The 21,865-nt window shown below is 37.4% G+C and overlaps 5 protein-coding genes, 1 long non-coding RNA gene and 1 other non-coding gene across 13 annotated transcripts; 4 read left to right on the top strand and 3 right to left on the bottom strand.

Moving 5' to 3' along the window:
* Positions 1-119: 119 nt before the first annotated feature.
* On the bottom strand, positions 120-3,500 carry LOC106401107 (coleoptile phototropism protein 1). 2 transcript variants are annotated; one of them, XM_048757002.1, is made up of 3 exons: positions 3,441-3,500; positions 2,355-3,273; positions 120-790 (listed from the first exon to the last, which is right to left on the bottom strand). In XM_048757002.1, the coding sequence occupies exons 2-3, from the start codon at positions 3,105-3,107 to the stop codon at positions 224-226; spliced, it is 1,320 nt and encodes a 439-aa protein (XP_048612959.1). In that variant the 5' UTR covers positions 3,108-3,273; positions 3,441-3,500; the 3' UTR covers positions 120-223. The 2 variants fall into 2 exon arrangements, with proteins under 2 accessions (XP_048612959.1, XP_013697001.1); XM_013841547.3 differs by lacking the exon at positions 3,441-3,500 and having other exon boundaries at positions 2,355-3,429.
* Positions 3,501-3,705: 205 nt separating this feature from the next.
* LOC125586976 lies at positions 3,706-4,865 on the top strand. The gene is made up of 2 exons (XR_007323530.1): positions 3,706-4,508; positions 4,661-4,865. It is a non-coding gene; the product is annotated as an uncharacterized LOC125586976 (long non-coding RNA).
* Positions 4,866-4,977: 112 nt separating this feature from the next.
* LOC106397152 (autophagy-related protein 8i) lies at positions 4,978-6,048 on the bottom strand. The gene is made up of 5 exons (XM_013837715.3): positions 5,910-6,048; positions 5,753-5,808; positions 5,569-5,621; positions 5,351-5,469; positions 4,978-5,275 (listed from the first exon to the last, which is right to left on the bottom strand). Exons 1-5 carry the CDS (start codon positions 5,938-5,940, stop codon positions 5,187-5,189), a joined length of 348 nt encoding a protein of 115 aa, XP_013693169.1. The 5' UTR covers positions 5,941-6,048; the 3' UTR covers positions 4,978-5,186.
* A 19-nt stretch (positions 6,049-6,067) lies between these two features.
* On the top strand, positions 6,068-6,140 carry TRNAF-GAA. Its single transcript has one exon. It is a non-coding gene; the product is annotated as a tRNA-Phe (tRNA).
* A 224-nt stretch (positions 6,141-6,364) lies between these two features.
* LOC106397670 (pentatricopeptide repeat-containing protein At3g15590, mitochondrial) lies at positions 6,365-8,679 on the bottom strand. 2 transcript variants are annotated; one of them, XM_013838293.3, is made up of 3 exons: positions 8,571-8,679; positions 8,384-8,431; positions 6,365-8,301 (listed from the first exon to the last, which is right to left on the bottom strand). In XM_013838293.3, exons 2-3 carry the CDS (start codon positions 8,410-8,412, stop codon positions 6,531-6,533), a joined length of 1,800 nt encoding a protein of 599 aa, XP_013693747.1. In that variant the 5' UTR covers positions 8,413-8,431; positions 8,571-8,679; the 3' UTR covers positions 6,365-6,530. The 2 variants fall into 2 exon arrangements, with proteins under 2 accessions (XP_013693747.1, XP_048612956.1); XM_048756999.1 differs by lacking the exon at positions 8,571-8,679 and adding an exon at positions 8,515-8,569.
* A 103-nt stretch (positions 8,680-8,782) lies between these two features.
* On the top strand, positions 8,783-19,090 carry LOC106399831 (protein ANTI-SILENCING 1-like). 3 transcript variants are annotated; one of them, XM_048757001.1, is made up of 13 exons: positions 8,783-9,367; positions 9,780-10,145; positions 10,231-10,399; positions 10,482-10,637; positions 10,707-11,036; positions 11,109-11,167; positions 11,330-11,356; positions 11,574-11,666; positions 12,063-12,141; positions 18,146-18,236; positions 18,328-18,430; positions 18,541-18,657; positions 18,737-19,090. In XM_048757001.1, exons 2-13 carry the CDS (start codon positions 9,792-9,794, stop codon positions 18,797-18,799), a joined length of 1,641 nt encoding a protein of 546 aa, XP_048612958.1. In that variant the 5' UTR covers positions 8,783-9,367; positions 9,780-9,791; the 3' UTR covers positions 18,800-19,090. The 3 variants fall into 3 exon arrangements, with proteins under 3 accessions (XP_048612958.1, XP_048612957.1, XP_022558787.1); XM_048757000.1 differs by having other exon boundaries at positions 10,707-11,167; positions 18,328-18,435; XM_022703066.2 differs by having other exon boundaries at positions 8,999-9,367; positions 10,707-11,167.
* A 652-nt stretch (positions 19,091-19,742) lies between these two features.
* Positions 19,743-21,798, top strand: LOC106401640 (cytochrome c oxidase subunit 5b-1, mitochondrial). 3 transcript variants are annotated; one of them, XM_013842185.3, is made up of 7 exons: positions 19,743-19,829; positions 19,866-20,102; positions 20,301-20,386; positions 20,461-20,511; positions 21,186-21,252; positions 21,349-21,428; positions 21,546-21,798. In XM_013842185.3, the coding sequence occupies exons 2-7, from the start codon at positions 19,928-19,930 to the stop codon at positions 21,615-21,617; spliced, it is 531 nt and encodes a 176-aa protein (XP_013697639.1). In that variant the 5' UTR covers positions 19,743-19,829; positions 19,866-19,927; the 3' UTR covers positions 21,618-21,798. The 3 variants fall into 3 exon arrangements, with proteins under 3 accessions (XP_013697639.1, XP_013697640.1, XP_013697638.1); XM_013842186.3 differs by having other exon boundaries at positions 19,767-20,102; positions 20,304-20,386; XM_013842184.3 differs by having other exon boundaries at positions 19,771-20,102.
* The last annotated feature ends 67 nt before the right edge of the window (positions 21,799-21,865 follow it).

Here is a 21,865-nt window from a genome sequence, read left to right as displayed (position 1 = left end):
ATGTAATCTCTCTAAAATATATAATTTTAAAAGTTAATAGATCTATTTATATACATATGTTTAACTGTTCTTTTCAAATTATAAATTCTAAATTTAGCACTAGATCTAAAATTTTAAAATTTTAGTCTCTAATTTTTATATTTATTATTTTATAATTTAGAAAAAATTTACACTCAAACCATCTTTGATCGTTCCACTTGTATTTGCTATTAGAAGACACTGGCTAAGACATAGATTTTCTCCACCTTGAAGGTGTTCTTCCTTTAACAAGCCTTGTCTTCATATCCCCAGGAGTCTGAGGTTCAAACCCTTCACCATTCTCACAGTTCGGCATCTCTTCAACGTTAACACTTCCTCTAATAGAAGGCACTAACCCTAGCCTCTTCCACCTGAAAAACCCTTTACTCCCACCACTCTTCTTCTCCAAAAGCCTCTCAACCTGCAAATGCATGGCACTGCACTCGCTCTGCAGCCTCGCCACATCCTCTCTAAGTCTTTTTATCTCTGCTTGCTGAACGTTCATCTCGCGTTTTGACAAGCACCTCGCTCCAGAGCCTCCTTGCTCAAAGTAATGTGAGCCAGAAGGGTTTGTTGGACTCCTCGTCAAGCTACCACTCCAGTCAACGTGACGGCTTAGCTTTGTCTGCTCGGTGAACAACACTCTGATGATTGATCTCACCGGGAGGCGATCGTTCTGAGCCGCGTGGAGAGCTGCTTCTGGTGATAGCTTTCTGCTATCAATGAGTCTGCAAAGTTCTTTCCTTTCTTGCTTCAACACCTGAGGATGAGCCTGATAGTTGAATTTAAAGATTGAGTGAGTCTCAAGAAATGAATCTCCATTCCAAAGTTTTAATACTAGACAACTCTCCAAAATAACACTTTTAAAAAGTTTATCCTATACATAACACCCAATGATAAAAATTTAAAAAATAGCATCCTTTTGATTAGAAAAAAACTAAATTACTCTAACTCTTAAACCTAATCCCACCTCCACCCTCATCATCCCATAAATACCAATGTTCAAACGTCTTATCCCTGTATATTAAAAAAAGGAACATTACAACTTATGAGGTAGTCATGTGTCATCACCACAATGATTCTTAGAATACTTAGAAAAATATGTTGGTCCATCTAAATATATAATAAGTTTTTAATTAAACTAACCATAAATTAATTATTAATGTTTTCAATTCTTTCCTTAAATAAAAATTACAGAATTTCCTAATGTTGGTAAAGTATATATGACAATTAATGATTTCAAATAATAAAGATTTGATACAAATTAATGCACCCTCTATTATATATTATATTTTATTATATATTATATTTTAAATTTCTTTTAAAGTCTCATATTAAAATTTTATGATCTATGGTTTAATTTTTTTATGACAAAAAATAATTACAAAATCATATAATTAGGGAGTCTCATTTAATAAATATCAAGATTAAAAAATATATATATATATATATATATATATTATTTTTTTAATATCTTTTAAATTAAACTATATACCATTAAAAATACATAAATATTTTAGTTTTGAAATTTACTATAAACATTTTTTTTGTAGAAGCTCTGAACAAATACTGACAACTTAATATTTAAATTTTAAAACTTTCATTCAATGTTTCTAAATATTATAAATTACCAAAACTTTTAAACATCGCACAATGAAAATTTTGTTATCAATGATTTTAAAGTTTTTATTATAAAAATATACAAATCATCAAAAAACCAAATGAGTAGAATACATTATTTAACATATATCAAGATTAAAAATATACTATGTATCTATGTATATATGTATATATTATTTAAATTTAATTATATACAATATAAAATATAAAAGGTAACTGTTTGGATTAAAAAAATTATTTACGTATTCGCACCAATTTAATTATATAAGTAATAGTTATTGACTATTTATATATCGAATACATATATATATATATATTTTTTTATAATATAAAACTGAACATATAATATATAAAAATAATTCAAATATACAATGTTCATCCCGCGCAAGGCGCAGGTCTTAACCTAGTAGAAGATTATTTATTTAAATGGATGTTTTTTTTGACTGCCTAAACCAATTTTAAAAAAAAATGTTTTGAAAAATCATATCTTTTATATCCGATTTGCCGACTAGGAAGATGTATTGGTGCCGTCTAAACAGATATTTAAAGCATTGCTTTATACCAAACTCTAAGCCTAAATCCACTTATAAAATGTTTATTATTATTATTTTTTAAATAAATGTTATTTTGCGTATTTGTTTCTCTTGCGTATTAATTTTATCACTAAAAACATGATTTAGTGCTATTAAATTGTATTTTTCTTAATACTTTATTACCTTGAGGTATGTATCAATGGCGCGGTACAAGCCATCCTCCGTGGTACGAGCATAGCTAGGCAGAGCTTCAATAAGGGATATAAACTCCGGTAGAGTCAAGCCACCGTCTAGGGCGGCTTCAGCCAAGTAAGAGTCAACAAGCTTAGCCACTTTAACTAAAGCCGCGCCGGTTTTAACACCTTCACTATCCAAGCCAACGAACTTCTTCACGAGACGAGTCACGAGCTCAACGTCAAGCAAAGTCCCAGACGTGTGGCGGAAGGAAGGTATCATGAGCTCCTTGAGCGAGGCTTGGTCCAGCTGCCACGCCACTCTGTTCTCGAGCTCCGTTAAGTAGTTCCCATTGGCTCCGACCATCTTCGCTGTCCTGAGTAGACGGAGGAGGAAGTTGCAAGGAACAGAGTCTTTCTCCGGAGGGAGGATTCCGATTAGAGTTTCGACGAAAAAACGCTTTTTCATTACAGAAGCCGTGACGCTTTCCGTCGGTGGTGGTGTCGTGATGGCGGAGACGTTGCCGGAGAGATCAGGGAGCCATTTAGAAGCGTAATGAGCGATGATGGAGCCGATGAGGTCTGGTCGGATGCCTTTGGATTTGATGCCGGTGATGGTTTTGACGAAGTAGTTCATGTCTTGGATGCAAGCTTCGTCGAACCAAGAGTAGTACTCCACGTCTCCGGCGAACTTTTCTTGGTCACTATGCGGCGAATGGTTGCCGTGGGTGGTGACAGGTTCCGGCGAAGGTGCTTTCTTCATTACGGCTCGTGTTCTGTTCCACCGTGAGCTCGAAGTTCAGTGTAGTGCTGTGTTTTTTTATATAAAAAGAGAAGGTAGTTTGAATATAGTCCTTTTACATTTTCCTATGTTTTTCTGCTTGAAAGGCTCTCTTCACAGAGCGTAATCATGACTTAGCGCAAGACTCCTAAATAAAGAAACAAAGGTTTGGATTAATGTACCATTAATTTTCATTTTCTTAAAATATTGATTCGCTAATCACTGTTCTATGGAGTATAATCAAATCAAACATGATTTTAAGATAATTAAAAAAAAGTTTTTTTTTCTTTTTGGTCGGCAATATAAAGTACGTACATGATCTTAATGTTAGAGGATTGAGAGCCTGTGGAGGAAGATAGAGATAAGAGAAGGATGAAGACAAAATCAACCCCTCTTGATTTGCCACATATATATAAATATATGTAATATTACAAAGGGAATATAATTCAATGCATAGATGTGTCCTTATTCTCTAGTCTTTACAATGATAATGGTAATTTGTATGCTAGTGATGTTGATATATTACAAGATGCAATAAACAATTTTTACAGTATCAGTTTGATTTTTCAAGTTTGGTGTTAAGTAAACTTCATACACTTCAGTTAAGTTTGGTTTTAGTCTAAAACAAGAATTACTTAAAAATGAATAAATGATCATCGTTTGACGATTTTCTTTTCAAACAGTTACTGTTTTGGGTATGTAAAAAACTAACTCATACAGTTTATAACACATGAAGTACATTCATGAATGACTGCAAGTTTGACTGTGAAAAGAAACTCATGAATGACTGCAAGTTTGACTGTGAAAAGAAACTAACGAGATAAGATTATAGTATGTATGGAGCTAAAAAGGACAAATAAATCATAGTCTCTCTGTTTCGATTTTTTGTAATGTAGCATCCTTCTCTCCATGTGGTTTATGAATGGTCCCGTTTTAGAATAATCGTGACAATGCAGCTTGTCCGTACATGGCAAAGTTAAGATTCTCTTCTATCTAGCTTTTCTTTTTGTTCTCATTGCGCACTCACATTACGAGTGTGAGGACACACCGACCGATTTGTCTCATTTAAAGGTCTGGGCTTTGATGTTCTTTGGGGTTTGGCCCGCTTAAATTGATTTACTTGTTTAGACATTTCATATACAAAGTAGTTGTTCAAATGATGGGATTCCTGACATAGAAATATACAAGCATTGTGTTAAAAAAAACAAATACAAGCATTAACCATGATGATAAAGGTTAAGACTTTGAAGGCTTGAACAGAGTATATATAATAAAGGCGATGATACCTTTGCGCAGTCATCTAATCATGGCATATCTTTGCAAGGATCAAACAAGATGTACACCTGGCACTCTTTAGTGAAGATGTTCTGCAGGGGCACTCAGGTATGAAATTGCTACAAGAAGAGTATGCTAAAGCTAGCTAGATAAGGTAGCGATGGACTGACTGGGGTGTGTCGTACTGGCAGCAAAACCTCAGCCATAGTTGTTAAAAATGTGCAAGCTCATTATGATCATTACCATAGTTGTTTTTCCAGATAATGTCAGAGAAGGATGAGCACTTGTTCAGGCTAGGGAATTGCAGTGTGTGTGAGATCTAACAAGCATTAAGGTTTAGATAATGTAACCATACAAGAGATCTGGATCTGGGTTATAAGAATGTTTACATGTGCTTTGAGTTTTGGTTTTCATGTAATCTCAACAAGATTGATACTACTAAAGACACTTGTCTTTCTTGCGCTATGAACCATCTCTTAGCCTTTTACCTCGCAAAATCCATCTCTTAGCCAGAACTCTACCGGTGGGTTGCCACTTGGTAGTGCTCGACGGAAAGTAAGTGCAAAGACTCTTCCCCTAGCAACACAATCAATTGTCTTTTGCTTTCTTAAGAAGATGAACAATGATGACAAAAGAGAGCGTTTTGTGGGAAATACATATATAGTTGTTGGAGATGAACCAAGGGTAAAACAAGCGGCACTCAACATAAGCTTACAAGCTCTTCTGAAGTAGTGAACAACAACAGCTTATGAGGAAGTGTATATGTACAAACATGGTGTGGTAGTATCAACCAAAGGTTTTCTCACTGCTGTAGCACACGTAAACGAATCCATCTTCGTCTTTGTAAGTCTCGTAGATGGAGTCCATCAGAGCAGCTGCAGAGAGAGAGAGAGAGAGGTTAATAAAAGAAAAAAACAAACAAGTTTTTGAGGCAAGCAAGAAAGGCTTACCAGTTTGAGGGAGAGTGTTGTTGACGAAGACGAACAAGGCTTTACCAGGAGACAAGTGTAATCTAGCACTCAAGATGTAGATGAATTGTCCAACCGACATATCTCGTGGAACCAGGAACCTAAAACACAACAACAACAACTCAACTCAACATCATCTCTTCCAGACACACAAAGAAAAGAAAAGAAAAGATTCAGATTCAGATTTGAAATTAAGTTACTTCTTTTTCTCGATTGCAGGCAGATCGGTCTTAGAATACTTCTCAGCAATTACCTGAAAAAAACATTTGAATTCCGAAATCAATTTCAGAGAATTAATTGAATTGAATTGAATCGAATCGAATCGAATATATGAACAAATAAATATATTCGGAATAACTGAAGAGAAGGTTAGAATAGAGTTACAGGAATCCGAGTAGGATACTTGGCGATGATCTCCCTCGATTCCGCGAGCCTTTCATCTGCAACCATAAGATAGATAAGGTCTATTAAGTATTATCAATAAAAAAACCAGGAAGAAACCATTAGCAGATCGAAATCGAATCGTAAAATAGCCACGAACCCAACGTCAATTCTTCCTTGAATGATTTCATCTTTGATACCTGATTTCTTCGTCGGGCCGCTTCTGCGTTTTACCCTTTTATCGAGAGAGACGAACCCAAAACGATTAAAATTATATTTGTCAAATAACTATAGGTACTATTGTCAATAGACAACGAAGCGGGGATAGCTCAGTTGGGAGAGCGTCAGACTGAAGATCTGAAGGTCGCGTGTTCGATCCACGCTCACCGCATAATTCCTTTTTTTTTTTTTGAATTTTTCAAACCGGTTTTCTACTTTGGTTACGCTGGTTTAACTTGATTCGATTCGGTTTGCTTCACCTAATATCCCCCGTCCGGTTCAATACTAAAAATCTAAATCATCCGAATACGGGTCAATACATGGGCTTAAATTAAAATATTTAGCAGCCCAGTTTCTGAGAATCTTCTTTCCAAACTCGTGAACAACTCTTCCACATCTCTCTAATCTGGTTGTTCTCTTGAACACAATTTACACTGACTAAAATTACACAACCATAACTTGATAAGAAATTTTGATTCGAATGAAAACGAATCCTCCAGTTTCTTATCATCTAAGCTTAGCAGAAATTACAATAAAAACACTTAGGACAACCAAATAATGGTCATTCGTCAAGTAAAACAGACACTGGACTCTTTCTGAATGGATCGACCTGAGCCAGTTTCGCAGCAAGACTCTTGTTCGGGAACACATTATCCACCTTCATCCTCTCACTCATCCCATACGCAGGCGTTTTAGCATTCACATAAGCCAACAACACAGTCTCATACTGCATTAGCTGAGCTGCATACCCTGCCCTCTTCATCCTCATGAAAACCTTCTCCGCGTTATGAACATCCCCTCTCTTCGCGTACTCCTCGAGTATCACCATGTAAGAAATAAACAAGGGTCTCATCTTGTTATCCTTCGTAGCTTTGTTCAATATCATCTCAGCTTTTCCAACTTCCCCAGCTTTGATATAGAGCTTCACAAGCGCGTGCCATGTCGAAGGGCCGATCTTGACCCCTGCACTCGCTATTCTTTTGACAAGGTTTTTGCCTTTCGTCAGCATCTTGTTCTCAGTGTATATCTCCATGAGAGAAAAGTACGGCAGCATGGGGACGAGTTTGTACTTCTCCACGAGTTTATCAAACACCGCCTCTGCTTCCTCGATCTCCTTCAGCTTTCCCCACGCTTTGATAGCAGCGATACTATTATCATACCTCAACGCTTGTTCAACAAACCTACTCAGCCTTCTCACGTTCTCCTTGTCTCCTATCTCTGCGTAAAGAGGGAGCAACGAACGGCACACCCATGGAGCTTGCTCCAATCCTTCCCCTTCTATCTCCTTCATAACTTCCTCTGCTCGCTCTTTACGCCCCGCTCTCATGTAGTATCTAGCCACTGCAGCTTGTATCTCCGGATCTAGCTTAATGCCTTCTTCCTTCATCGTCTCCACTAGCTTGTCCATTCCAGCTATGTCCCCGGATAAACCTTTACTGTTGATTAGGAACTGATACGTTCCCCGAGTGGGCTTGATGTTTTCTTTCTCCATGAGTAACAAAACGTCAGGTATCTTCTTCCTGTCGTGCTTGCTGTAGAGGAGAAGCAGCTGGTTGCAAGCGAACACGCTTGTCGGGAACTTCAGTTCCCTCATTTTGTTGAAAAGGTCTTCGGCTCTTTTCACGTGGAGCTTAAGGACACAGTTTGCAAGCAGCGTTCTGTAGACTACTTCCCCTCTGGAAGATTCTGGAATATCGTTCAGAAAGGCTTCAGCTTTTTGCAAACTATGCACCTTAGCCACCAGATCCAACTGAGAGGCATAGTTTGCCTCTGTGAACTCGAACTGTGTGTTAGCTCGCAGCCACTCCCAGAGCTGCAAACACATAGCGTAGGATCTGCGTTTACGCAGGTTGTGAACAGCGAGAGAAACCTCTGTTTGACTCAAATCTTTGCCTTCTTTAACCCACTGTTCAAGAACATGTTTCACTGATTTATATGCAACGATGGAGTCATACAGCTCACAGCGCGCTCTTGTCCTTTTAGCTTTCCCCTTGTTTGAATGCTCCACTTCAACTTCAAAACCATCATCACACGCATCTTCTATGTCACTACCAAGCTCAGAATCGTCTTCAACTCCCTCTGCTGCATCCCCAGAAACAGGAAAGGCCTCCTTCTCTTCCTCGTCTCCTTTAACATCAGCTACAGAGGAAAGCTTGTTGATGCCAATGAAGCGTGAGAACACATCTCTCACGGAATAGCGTCTGACTAAACCTTGTGATTGGTTGCTAAAATTCAATCCAGATGCTCTGAAAGCACTTTCTTTGGTACCAATTGATATCTCTAGCTTACTAACAGCACCAAACGAAGAAGGCGCAAGATTGAATCTTGAACTCCTATTTAAAGGAAAAGCAAAACCTTTAAATCAAAATCACACACTAAAGAAAGGAACAAAGCTGGTAAATAAGCTTTTTATACCTTCGCAGGATCTTTGAGATCGAATACATAGCTTCCTTCAACCCAACCCTGAGAAACAATTCGACACTGTTAGCCGTAAAAAAAATCAAAAAATCATTTCTCAGCTTTGTGAATTAAATCGAGGCTGATACGTTGAACGCGGAAATAGAAACGGCGTTTGAGAGAGAGAGAGAGAGTTGAAGTTTACAGTTGTACGACGGAATAGTTAGCCGGCGGAGAGAGCAGCGACGGTATATAAGACGACAAAATAACCTTTAGGGTTTAATGCCAGCTGGCCTGCCTAGGGTTTATAGCCCTCATTTTCCTTTCCAAACGTGTGAGGTAGTTAAAGGGTATATTGGTCAATGTCCAATAAGCGCATCTTTGGTGCCAAATCTTATATGTATACAAATGTTTCAAATAAAAGTAACCAATCAAACGATATTCGTTGAAATTATTCAAACAGAGAGGTCATGCATATTATTACCCAATGGTCTTCTCTGCGTGTGTGTTTTTTTATCTCAACCCAAGCTTTTAAGATTATATCCATAATTACAGCTCTTAAATTATGTATATTAAAGAGATCTTAAAGTTAAAAAAAAAAAAAAAAAAGTGGGATTAGTTAAAGTTAAATAGCTTAGTTCCTCCTCCATGTTTATATAAGGAAAGACAGAGACGTTGAGTCAGGGAAAACAGAGTCATCAAAAGATGATTAAAACTTACTAATTACAGAAAATTAATTCGTAATTAAGTTATTCCAGAAATTTCCATGAAGCATCATCGTTAGGCTCTCTATACACTCAGCTTTGTTTTCTTTGCTCAGTACATACAAAACCTCCAAAAACCCATTTCCATGTTGCTCTCTCCTCCTCCTCGTCACCACTCCTCTCCGGTGACCTAAAATCGCCGGAATAAACGGTTATCGAAGCTCATCTACCTAGTTTTCACGTCGTTTTCACAATCTTACTTTGATCGGCCGCCCATAACCAGCTCACCAGCTTTCCGGTGAGCTCCCTTCTCTCTCTCTCTCCTCTGGTTTTGAAATAGCTGCTTCTTTGGGGGGGGGGGGGGGGGTATTTTAAGAAACCTTGAGCTGTTTCCGAAGTACCACGCAACGATTTTTACAGATTTATCGTCACTGTTCCATCTATTTGCACCGTTTCTAGGTCGAATCCTACTCTCGATCGGTTTACTCAGTAATCGCCTTCGGTGTCATCTTCTAGAGCCAGCCATAGGATCTGTTTCGTGGCTACTGGCTAGGTTTTAGTTGGATGAAACGTTTTTGAGTTGTGAAATCAATTCGTAATTATTATAATTTTTTGTTTTTCTTAGTTAAGGTTTCATTGCTGCTGAGTCCAAAACTCAAGAAGATGATGAGCTTATTCATGGTCTTTGTTTATTGTCTTCTTCTCTCTAGGAGGATTTGTTTATGTTGCAACCAAAGAGTAACCGTGGAGAAGAGCACCCTGACTTCAAGTGGGGCGATAAGAAAGCTGTGGGACGCACGGATAAAAGCGTTAGCTTTTACGAATCCTTTACCTTTGAGGACATCGAGTACCGTCTCTTCGACTGTGCTTATTTCCAGATCCATGGTCAGTGCGAGACCTCAATCGGGAAGCTTATCAGGATGTATGAGACTTCATCAGGCGAGAAGAAAGTCAAGGTCCTTTGGTTTTTCCGACCTATGGACATCCGCGGCTACTTGAGAGATTACGTGCCGCAGTGGGATGAGTTGTTTCTCGCTTGTGGTGATGACCCTGGGGTTTACAATATCAACGATGTGGTGAGAGTTTCCTACCTCTTCTTCTTAATTGATGATGATATGGTTACTCTATATGTAAGATTTTGTCTGTTTTTTGCTGGTGTAGGATACGATCTTGGGGAAGTGCAGTGTTGTATGCTTATCAGATGACCGAAGGAACCCATTACCAACAAGAAGGGAGTTGAGGAATGCTCGCTATGTCTTCTCCCGCACCTTCGATACAAAACTGAAGATTATATCAGAGGACTTTGCAGATGCAATAGCTGGAATTAGAGGTTTGTTGTTCAATAACTAATGCTCTTCCGATGTGTTACTAACGAAAGCTGATTTTACTTTCAACTGCCTCTGATAATGCAGTGGAGAAGTTCTTCAACCAGAGAATAGATAAGGACCCGCTAAAACGCCCAAACTCGAGCGCAGCTCCCGTGAAATCTTTTCGTTCAGAGTCGCGGTTAGAAAAAAACTACGACAGAGATGGAAAGCTGACGTGTAGAACAAGCCCAGTAAAGAAAGGTTGATCCTTTTCTTATCTTTTCTGTGCAAAAGACAGAACAGATTGACACTAACCTTTCATTGTGGCAGAAATGTTGGCTGATCGTGTACATGTGAAGAAATACCCTCCTGTCAATACTGATATTACGTCAAGGGGTCTGAAAACTAAAATCACACCATTGGGGAGTCCACTTGGCTCAGGTTCATCGGGTGATCACAAACCTTCTAAAAGGAGGAAGCTTGTACTCAATACTCCAGATTCAGATTGTTGCCCTGAACCAGGAGAGAAGAAAGTCACCAAAAATCCGCCTCTTGTTGATAAAGCTCCAAGTCAGACAAGTGTAAGTGCTGATATTACGTCAAGAGGTCTGAAAACCAAAACCACACCATTAGGGAGTCCACTTGGCTCAGTTTCATCAGGTGATCACAAACCTTCTAAAACGAGGAATCTTGTACTCAATACTCCAGATTCAGATTATTTCCCTGAACCAGGAGAGAAGAAACTCACCCAAAATCCGCCTCTTGTAGACAAAGCTCCAAGTCAAACAATTGTAAGTACTGTCTCTATTTCACTGGAGTAGCTAAGAGAAACGTTAACGATGTAACATCACAAACTTTTGTGAAATGAACTAGTTATTTTTCTTCTTATGACATAGAAATTTGAGATAGTGTTCACTTAGGACATTTATTTTCTTCTTTTATCTGTCTTACAGGGTAGAAGCAGCTGGTACAAGAAACTGGTAAGTTCTTTGACGCCTTAACTATGGCTTTTCGTCTCATGTTGGCCAGCTGTATTACAATAATGTTTTTGCGTCTAAGAAGAATCTGAAACAATGTTTTACAAGCTGATGGCTTTCATGACACGAAACGAGGCCAAGGGAATATTGAAGTTCACAGAAAACTATATATACTAAACACTGGTTTTTTCATTTAACACTGCTATATACATTTTCCCAGAACTTTGAGGAGGAACTAAAAAGAGCTATTGAAACAGAAAGGTTGGTCTTGTTTGAAAACCTGGAACCATCATACACATCGATGGAGGTGGAGGTATGTGGTCCTACATTGAAAATAAGGACATAAGCTATTATATAAATGACATCACTACATCCATGATCTTAGGTTGTTCTGAAAAAATGGGTATGTAAACGATTCCATTGTTATTTAGTTCATGATGAATGTTGCTAAAAGAGCTTTCATCTTGATGTGGCATACTAGGAATCTCACTCAATCTCAATTAGTTTTGAGATAGAGATCTCGACAGTATGCATTTGTTGCCATATTTTCTAGAATGATATTTGAGAACTATTGTTTCAGCATCCTAGACAATGTTGAGAACACAATCCCATCAACTCGTAGATCAAATTATGGTTTTAGCAATCATTATGCAAAAGACTTCAAAATACAGTGACACTCATCGCCGTTTGATTATATTGTTGCATGCAGAATCTTTGTAGGCAAGCTCTCAAGGAACGAGTTGATGCAAAGATGATCCCAGCAAGTCTTGTTTCTAATCCACATATTGGTATGCCTGCTTTAAACCTACCTTAAAGTTCCGACATTATTATTAAAGAAAAGAAAAATAAGCGGCAAGGACAACAAAGCTAACTGTGTTATAAGATAAACTTTGAAATGATCCTCCACCCCTTTACCAACTTAAGCACTATGATCATCTACTCATCAAGCACTATGATCACCCACTCATTTACCAAATCAAGCACCATCTTTGATATTTTATGCATTGTTGTTCACTATAAATACCATCACTCATCTCACTCTTTTGTACACCAAAAAAACAAGAACAAGAGTTTATAATCAAAGAACCATTACATCTTCTTCTTCTTACTTATAATAAACTCTCTCACTCATAGTAGTGTTATTTGCTTCCTACGGGTATTAAATTCTACTCTTATTTAAATTTCTCGATACTATAAATTATAAGTTATTTCATAACACGTTATCAGCACGATCACTCTGCGATTCGGTAAAATTTATTTGTATCATTTATACCCTGTTATAATGGTCGGTATACCGCCTCTACTATTATTTATATCATGTTATAATGGCCGGAATACCGCCTATATTATTTACTAGTAATTTAATTTATTTATTGGTCGGCCGAGCCGCCTTATATCCTGTTTATTATTTATTGGTCGGCCGAGCCGCCTTATATCCTGTTTATTATTTATTGGTCGGCTGAGCCGCCTTATATTCTGTTTATTATTAATTGGTCGGCCGAGCCGCCGTATAATTTATTTATTATTCTGCATTGATCGGCTGAGCCGTCGCATGATTTGTTGTCATATAACATAAATATTTCATTGTCATAATTTTTCACTTTTATGAAATTTTATAGATTTGATTGACCGTTTAATACGATATTTTCAGACTAATTTTTGGTGCACTCGATTTAACCCAACGGTCACAAAGAAAATTTTTCAAAAAATTTCCCCTTTCTCCAACGGTCATGAACAGTAATTTTCATCTATAAATACAACTCATTTTCACTTCATTTCATCATCCAAAACATCTCATCTTCTCTCAAAAATTTCAAATCGCTCTCCTCCGATTTTTCAAGAAAGATGATTCGCGCACTTTTGTTTTTATGTGCCATTTTTATTTGTGTTTCTATTTATGGTTTATTCGATGGAGAATTTACTCCGAGTGAATTTAAGATGATTATCGGTTTAATTTTATTTACATCGCTTCTCCTTGTAATTGCTTGTATGGTTAATGTAAACGGTTTTTAAATTATGAAGTTCTAATAAAATTATTATTTTGCGTTTTACAAATGGCAAACGTCGAGAAACTCCAGTTCCCGGCTCTGAAAAAAAAACCGGCGAAAATTATGTCAGATGGGTCACAAATGTGAAACCTTATCTTGTAATAAAAAAAAAAATATAACCGAAGCGATAATAGTCGGCAACAAATCGCCACCCGAGCATATAGCCGAAGCGATAATCTTCCTGAAGAAGCATTTAGATGAGAATCTAACTCACGACTATGGAGACGTTGAGGATCCAGCCGTATTATGGCAAGCCTTGAAAGACAGATTTGATCATCAGAAGGAAATCAATCTCCCTCACGCTCTTGAAGAGTGGAAATGTTACAAATGTGGATGTAAAGGACATTGGTCCCGTACATGTCGTACTCCCCCACATTTGTGCAAGTTATATCAAGAATCCATAAAAGGAAAGGCTAAAGAGATGAACCTCACGAAAAACGTTGAAGGGACCTCATACCTTGAATCCTCTGATTTCGCAAATGAGCTGGACTAGAATACTCTTGAAGAGTACGGAAATGTTTCTAATAAGACTGCTGAATAGTCCTCATTTCTAATATATAATAATTATGTTTTTCAAAGAATAATGTTGTTTTAACAAAAATATATGTATAATTATTGTGTGTTTTCTTTATATAATCAATGAATAAATTTCACGTTTCACTTTTATTTAATGTTTATGATAATTTCAGAAATGGATCAAAATACTAATGGAGCAAAATCCAAGAAACGGATTCGTGAAATATGCATACCAGATAGTGGAACAACGCACACTATTCTGAGACAAAAGAGATATTTCTCTGATATAAAACCGACAAGAATTGTCGTCAATACAATATCAGGTCCTGCAGACGTGATTGAAGGAACTGGTAAAGCAAACTTTACTTTGCCGAATGGAACAAAATTTTCCATAAATAATGCTTTATATTCTCCGAGTTCTAAAAGGAATTTGTTGAGTTTTAAAGACATATATCTTCACGGATATGATACTCAGTCTGCAACTGAGGATGGAAAGAAATACATGTATGTAATTTCTGAAAAATGTGGCAGAAAACACATATTGGAAAAGTTTCCAGAACTTCCTTCGGGATTACATCATACTTATATCGATGAGATCGAATCAAATCTTGTAGTAAAACGGAACCCAGAAGAGTTCACGTTATGGCATGATCGCCTTGGCCATCCAGGCAGTACAATGATGCGTAGAATCATAGAGAGCTCACATGGTCATTCACTGAAAATCCAGGAGATTTCTCAAGGGAATAAAATGACATGTGTTGCATGTTCTCTAGGAAAATTGATCGTAAGGCCATCGCCAACCAAAATCGAGAAAGAATCACCAAAGTTCCTTGAAAGAATTCAAGGTGATATATGTGGACCGATACATCCACCATGTGGACCATTCCACTATTTTATGGTATTAATTGACGCATCCAGTAGATGGTCACACATTTGTCTATTATCATCTCGAAATGTGGCATTTGCGAGATTTCTAACTCAGATAATCAAACTGCGAGCACAGTTTCCTGATTATACTATTAAAAGAGTTAGACTAGACAACGCTGGTGAATTCACATCCCAAGCATTCAATGACTATTGTATGGTAATGGGAATTGAAGTTGAACATTCGGTTGCTCATGTTCATACGCAAAATGGTTTGGCTGAATCTTTAATTAAGCGTCTGCAATTGATTGCAAGACCATTGATCATGAGATCAAAACTTCCAACCTCTGTATGGGGACATGCCATTTTGCATGCAGAAGCACTCATTCGGATCAGACCGAGTGCATACCATAAGTATTCCCCACTTCAGTTAGCGTTTGGTCGAGAACCAAACATTTCCCACTTTAGAATCTTTGGTTGTGCGGTATATGTGCCTGTAGCACCACCACAACGAACAAAGATGGGACCACAAAGAAGGTTGGGAATATATGTTGGTTGTGATTCTCCATCAATTATAAGATACCTAGAACCACAGACTGGTGACGTATTTACAGCACGTTTTGCTGATTGTCATTTTGACGAAAATGTATTCCCAGTTCTAGGGGGAGAAAACAAAAATGTTGGAAGTGATATAAAATGGAGTGTACCATCATTGTTATATCTTGATCCTCCTACTAAAGAGTCAGAACTAGAAGTTCGGCGAATTATGCATTTACAGAGTATAGCTAACCAGCTACCTGATGCATTTGCAGATACCAAGACGGTAACTAAATCTCATATACCAGCTGCAAATGCTCCTGCTCGTATCAAAATGCCAAATGAACAAGAAAAGGAGGATGACACACGAGAGCCAAAAACACGCCTGAAGCGTGGTAGACCTGCTGGTTCTAAGGATAAGAATCCTAGGAAACAGAAGAAAGCTGAAATATATGATGCACCCAAAATAGCAGAAAATATTTTGGGAGAAATAAATGATAAGGACTCTGATGAATCAGAGCATCATGAATCGAAAGATAATCATGAGATTTCTATTAATTACATCCATAATAAAAGGATATGGAATAGAAATGAACAAAATGATCTTGATGATGCTTTCTCATATATCGTGTCAGGTGAGGTAAATGAAGATACCGATGATCCAGAACCGAAATCCATATATGAATGTCAAAAGAGACATGATTGGAATAAATGGAAAGAAGCAATACAAATCGAACTTGATTCGCTTAACAAACGAAAAGTGTTTGGATCTATTGTACTCACACCTGAAGATGTGAGACCAGTTGGGTACAGATGGATTTTCGTTCGAAAACGAAATGAGAAAAATGAGATTACAAGGTATAAAGCTCGCCTTGTAGCCCAAGGATTTTCTCAAAGACCTGGTATTGATTATGAGGAAACATATTCTCCTGTAATGGATGCGATCACATTTAGATTCTTGATGAGTCTAGCCGCTGATAAAAATCTTGAGATGCGTCTCATGGATGTTGTTACAGCTTATCTATACGGATCATTAGATACTGATATCTACATGAAAATCCCTGATGGATTTAAAATGCCAGAAGCATTAAGTTCCAAACCTAAAGAGTTATGTGCAATAAAATTGCAAAGATCATTATATGGGTTAAAACAATCTGGACGTATGTGGTACAATCGTCTCAGTGAACATTTAACAAAAGAAGGATATGTGAATGATCCTATATGCCCATGTGTTTTCATCAAGAAAACAACATCCGGATTTGTGATAATCGCGGTATATGTTGATGATCTAAATATTATTGGAACTCAAAAAGAAATACAAAAGGCATCAGACTATCTCAAAGGAGAATTTGAGATGAAAGATCTTGGACAGACACAGTATTGTCTTGGCCTACAAATAGAACATTCACAAAATGGTATATTTGTGCATCAATCCACATACACTAAAAGAGTGTTGAAACGATTTAACATGGATAAATCAACTCCTCTTAGCACCCCGATGGTCGTTAGATCACTTAACATTGAAAGTGATCCATTTCGACCACCTGAGGAAAAAGAAGAGATACTTGGTCCGGAAGTACCATATCTAAGTGCAATTGGAGCGTTGATGTACCTTGCAAATTGTACACGGCCTGATATATCATTCGCTGTTAATCTTCTAGCAAGATTTAGCTCATCTCCAACACGAAGACATTGGAATGGAATTAAACATGTCTTTCGTTACCTACAAGGGACTATTGATTTAGGCTTATTTTACCCTAAGGATTCAAATGGTCAAATGGTTGGTTTTGCAGATGCAGGATATCTTTCAGATCCACACAAAGCCCGATCGCAAACAGGATATGTTTTTACTATCGGAGGCACTGCTATATCTTGGCGTTCTCAGAAACAAACGCTTGTGGCTACCTCTTCAAATCATGCTGAGATCATCGCACTCCATGAAGCAAGTAAAGAATGTGTATGGCTAAGATCTATAAGCCAACACATTTGTTCAAGTAGTGGGATTGACAAAAGTACGGGGCCAACTATTCTATATGAAGATAACGCGGCATGTGTTGCTCAAACGAAGGAAGGATATATCAAAAGCGATAGAACCAAACATATACCTCCGAAGTTCTTCTCATATACTCAAGAGCTCGAGAAGAATAAAGAGATTGAAGTAAGATATGTTCGATCATGCGACAATGCAGCCGACCTCTTCACAAAATCACTTTCTACTTCGGTATTCAGAAAACATGTCCATAACATTGGAATGCGTCATCAGAAGGATCTATGATTGCTCAATCGAGGGGGAGCTTACGTAGTTGTACTCTTTTTACCTAACTATGGTTTTTCCCATTGGGTTTTCCTAGAAAGGTTTTTAACGAGGCAACAAAGACGTTGAGCGAGAGCGGAGAGTGACACCGGTTCCCAAGGGGAGTATTACGAAACTTAATTTAATACAAGATGGATGATCAAGGGGGAGTGTTATAAGATAAACTTTGAAATGATCCTCCACCCCTTTACCAACTTAAGCACTATGATCATCTACTCATCAAGCACTATGATCACCCACTCATTTACCAAATCAAGCACCATCTTTGATATTTTATGCATTGTTGTTCACTATAAATACCATCACTCATCTCACTCTTTTGTACACCAAAAAAACAAGAACAAGAGTTTATAATCAAAGAACCATTACATCTTCTTCTTCTTACTTATAATAAACTCTCTCACTCATAGTAGTGTTATTTGCTTCCTACGGGTATTAAATTCTACTCTTATTTAAATTTCTCGATACTATAAATTATAAGTTATTTCATAACAAACTGCATTTTCTAATTAGGGAGAGCTCTCGTGATTTTTTACACCAAAAAGGCAGCTGATAGTGCTATATCCCGGTTAACCAGAGAGTGCCTGATGTTAGATGACCAGAGGTCGCTATGTCACGTTCTATCTCTCACAGATGCACAAATTTCATCAATCCTTTTTCTTTCCTTTTTTCTCTTATATGATCCTTTTTTGTAGGCCTCTAGTGGGTAGCAGAGATTTTCCAAAGGAAGTCAGAGAATGTGGAAGCTTTACTGGACATCAGAGGCTGGTGGATAGGGCTCTGATGTCGATTTCTAAAGTAAGGTGTTGCAATTGTCATGTCAAACGTTTTTTTCTTTCTTTTTGAACATTGTCCAAACTGCAAAGTAGCAAACCATGGTCTCACACAGTTTTTTTTTTGTTTAAAAGAGAAAGGCCGTTTCTACAGCACACTGCACGCAGCCAAACCACATTGTACACGAGCTGGCGGTGGAATGGAAAGCCCTGCATGCAAAGTCAGAAGGGAAGTGGAAGAGGTTACTAGAGGTATTTTCTTTCTTCACTTTTCACACATGTTTTTCGATCAGTTACAATCTTTTTTAGTTTCTTTCTTCATCCATTACAGGAACAAGCGAAGGAAATTAACATCATCTTCAGAAGAAAAAACCCTAAAAACGTCAGAGGATAGGAGCAAGATGCAAGTCCATTGTCTCAGCAGCATAAAGAGATCACATGTTCGAATTTGGGTTATTAAGTTTTTTGGAACCTAAGTTAAGGCCCCTTTTGTGTCTTTAGGTGGCATTAACTTAATACTCTCACCCGCTCTGATGCTGATTTCGGAATTAGGACATAGGGGGTACATAAACGATTTGGCAGCTTTTGACGTCGTTGAAACAATATTGTCAAAAGGAAAACACTACCTGAGCATATCCATCGACCTTTGCAAATAGTTGGTTAATGAGTCAAGTCCCCTCCGAAATTGTTTTCTTCTTCTTTTCTGGCTGTTTTAGTATGAACACACCCAAAAACGTTGATCAGGGACACCCAAAACAATCAAACGAGGGAAACAAACCCGTTAAGTTTAAACAATAAAATTTATACTACAGTAGATTGTATACTGAAGTTTATTGCGAAAGAAGGGCTAAAGAAAATAATCATAATATGTTTAGTGATGAAATATTTTTCATACATTGTTGTTGAAAAAAATATTTTAATATATTTATAAAAGAAAAGTACAAATGTTTTTGTATATATATTAACTTTACCGAAATCTTAAACTACAACATTTTCTCCTACAATAAATCAATTGCTACAGCAGTATCTTTCTCTTTTTTTCACAACAGTATCATAATCATATAAGCATATACATCACTCAAAATTTGGTTCTCTTATAAATTAATTTGTGTATATAAAGTTAAAAATATTTTAATTTAAATATTATATCTTAGGATATACCAATAAATCTTATTTTATTAGAGGTTTATTAAATATATAATTCATTTTAAATATGAATTCAGACTGAACTTGTAACTTTATTTTCATATAGGTTGTAGCATATAAAAAATTTGTAAAAAAAAAAAAAAACAATTTCTCGAATAACATTTTAGGTAATTAATTTAGGATATGTATAAAATCAACAGTATCACTGTATATGTATCAAGTAAGAGTGACCAATTCCAATTAGAAATATCCAATTTCTCCCAAAGTGCCGGCCACTAAAAAAGGAGCATCGGCGAAGAGACTCGAAGAAGAAGAAAAAAACGTTCGCGGATCCGTGGAGGTGTGACCTGAGATTCACGACACACAACAAATCATCATGTGGAGAAGAATCGTATCCTCTCATCTCAAAGCCCTAGCCGCCGATGTCGCCGCTGCTTCTCCTCGTCGTTCGATAGCCACCACCACCACCGCGAGACCCGTCCACTTCCATCGCGCTGACAATCCCGCTTCTTCTTCTTCCGTCACCCCTCGCTGTTTCAGCTCCGAATCAGGTGGTAAATCAATTGCTATATAGTTTCTACATTTTCAGATCTCGCCGCCTCCTTGTGATTCCGTTTACGCTGGGATTCGATGCAATTCTCGCCGTATTATCGTCTCAATCACTGTTCTATCTTAATTAATGCTCACGTCGTTTTTTATTTTATTTTGTTTGTGTGGTGAGTGACTGTTAGTATCCTTTGGCTTTGCAGTAGAGACACTAGCGAAGAAGAAGGTGGAGGATGTTATGCCCATTGCAACTGGGCACGAGAAGGAGGAGCTTGAAGCTGAACTTGAGGTGCTTCCTTCCTCGTGTGTTTTTTGTTTTTCTCTTTAGTTGAATAAATCAGATTATTGTTTTCTTGGATGCAGGGGAGGAGGCTGCTTGACATTGACTTCCCCGAAGGTCCTTTTGGAACTAAGGTTTGTTATATTTCGCGACTCTCACTGTCTCTATCTTAATCTTTTTCTCACCGCCTAGTTTTACACCAACCACATCAGTGTTTCTAACCATCATATATTCACAGAACTCGGGGCAGCTGAACATTTAATCCAGTTTAGCTATTTCATTGATCAAAATATTTACTGATAAAATTATATCGAGTCTAGTTAGTTTATTCACCCATATCCATCACCCAGCACTGTCTTGCATGCAGCTATCACTTCTGTTATGTACACTTTAATCTTGTCAGTTGTCAAATTAAACTCTTGATATTACTTTTGTCATATTTATTCTTGTGAACAATGTACTACTTGGATAAATAAAACTCTATATTGGATTTGAGTTGTATATGGGGTTTGGTGAGTTTCAACAAGTCTCCAAGCTGTGTTTTGTCAGTTTGCCTTGGTCCACTGCCTATGATGCCTTATGAAACATGTCCAAGTGTGTGTAGATCATGATAATCAATTTCTTAGCATAATCCTCAGTATCTTTTCTGAATTACTAAAATCATTTAGGAGTGCGGAATTTTGCATGCTGCATAACACAATTGACATTTTCATGTCATTCATCTCTTGAGTGAGTAGCATTCATTTTTCGTATGGCTAACATTTGATATTTGTCATCTTATTGATACCCTAATTGTATTTACCCTTAGGAAGCTCCTGCTATAGTAAAGTCCTACTATGACAAGCGTATTGTGGGATGCCCTGGTGGTGAAGGCGGTAAGTTCACCTCATCATTGAATGTGTCTAACAAACCAAAGGATACTACTATCTATGAATGAGTTGTCTGATAGACATTCCTATTGAAAACTGCAGAGGATGAACACGACGTTGTGTGGTTCTGGCTGGAGAAAGGAAAGTCTTTTGAATGCCCGGTTTGCACACAGTACTTTGAGGTAAGTTAAAAACTCGTATCAATCAGCTTTGCTCTAAATGGTAAACACACAGTGATGCGGATTAAGATCAAGAGCTGTTTATGAAATATTGAATTGGTTAAAATGCATGTGTTGCAGCTAGAAGTGGTTGGTCCAGGTGGGCCTCCTGATGGGCACGTTGATGAAGACGATGAGCATCACCACTACTGATTCCAGCTTCTCACTTAGCCGCGAGTTTTACATTTTGTTATCATATAGTAATTTTTTACAGTTATTTATCGGAATAAAAGAAAATTCCACCGTTGGTGAAACATAGTTGAAAAATGTTTTTGATCGTTTTAGAACAACACACATTATCGAAGTTTATAAATGCAAAGTACAATATAGCCTATTTATATATTTAAGATCAAAAGCTGACACATTCAAGATTTTATCTAATTCAGGGTTCACACGTTCGA

Source organism: Brassica napus, chromosome C5 (assembly GCF_020379485.1).
Source record: "Brassica napus cultivar Da-Ae chromosome C5, Da-Ae, whole genome shotgun sequence".
Classification (NCBI taxonomy): Eukaryota; Viridiplantae; Streptophyta; class Magnoliopsida; order Brassicales; family Brassicaceae; genus Brassica; species Brassica napus.
The sequence above is the reverse complement of the archived record's forward strand: the minus strand, read 5'-3'. Positions and strand labels throughout refer to the sequence as shown.

Bases quoted from the DNA above. Each gene is read 5' to 3' on its own strand.
- LOC106401640 (XM_013842185.3), top strand. From the start codon at position 19,928: ATGTGGAGAAGAATCGTATCCTCTCATCTCAAAGCCCTAGCCGCCGAT. The intron at 20,103-20,300 runs GTGGTAAATCAA...TTGGCTTTGCAG, and splicing joins CTGTTTCAGCTCCGAATCAG to TAGAGACACTAGCGAAGAAG. The intron at 21,429-21,545 runs GTAAGTTAAAAA...CATGTGTTGCAG, and splicing joins TTTGCACACAGTACTTTGAG to CTAGAAGTGGTTGGTCCAGG.
- LOC106397670 (XM_013838293.3), bottom strand. From the start codon at position 8,412: ATGTATTCGATCTCAAAGATCCTGCGAAG. The intron at 8,302-8,383 runs GTATAAAAAGCT...TCCTTTAAATAG, and splicing joins ATCTCAAAGATCCTGCGAAG to GAGTTCAAGATTCAATCTTG.
- LOC106401107 (XM_048757002.1), bottom strand. From the start codon at position 3,107: ATGAAGAAAGCACCTTCGCCGGAACCTGTCACCACCCACGGCAACCAT. The intron at 791-2,354 runs GTAATAAAGTAT...TTCAACTATCAG, and splicing joins CCATTGATACATACCTCAAG to GCTCATCCTCAGGTGTTGAA.
- LOC106399831 (XM_022703066.2), top strand. From the start codon at position 9,792: ATGTTGCAACCAAAGAGTAACCGTGGAGAAGAGCACCCTGACTTCAAG. The intron at 11,357-11,573 runs GTAAGTTCTTTG...ACATTTTCCCAG, and splicing joins GCAGCTGGTACAAGAAACTG to AACTTTGAGGAGGAACTAAA. The intron at 18,658-18,736 runs GTATTTTCTTTC...CATCCATTACAG, and splicing joins AGTGGAAGAGGTTACTAGAG to GAACAAGCGAAGGAAATTAA.
- LOC106397152 (XM_013837715.3), bottom strand. From the start codon at position 5,940: ATGAAATCATTCAAGGAAGAATTGACGTTGG. The intron at 5,809-5,909 runs GTTCGTGGCTAT...TTATGGTTGCAG, and splicing joins CAAGGAAGAATTGACGTTGG to ATGAAAGGCTCGCGGAATCG. The intron at 5,276-5,350 runs GTAAGCCTTTCT...CTCTCTCTGCAG, and splicing joins CAACACTCTCCCTCAAACTG to CTGCTCTGATGGACTCCATC.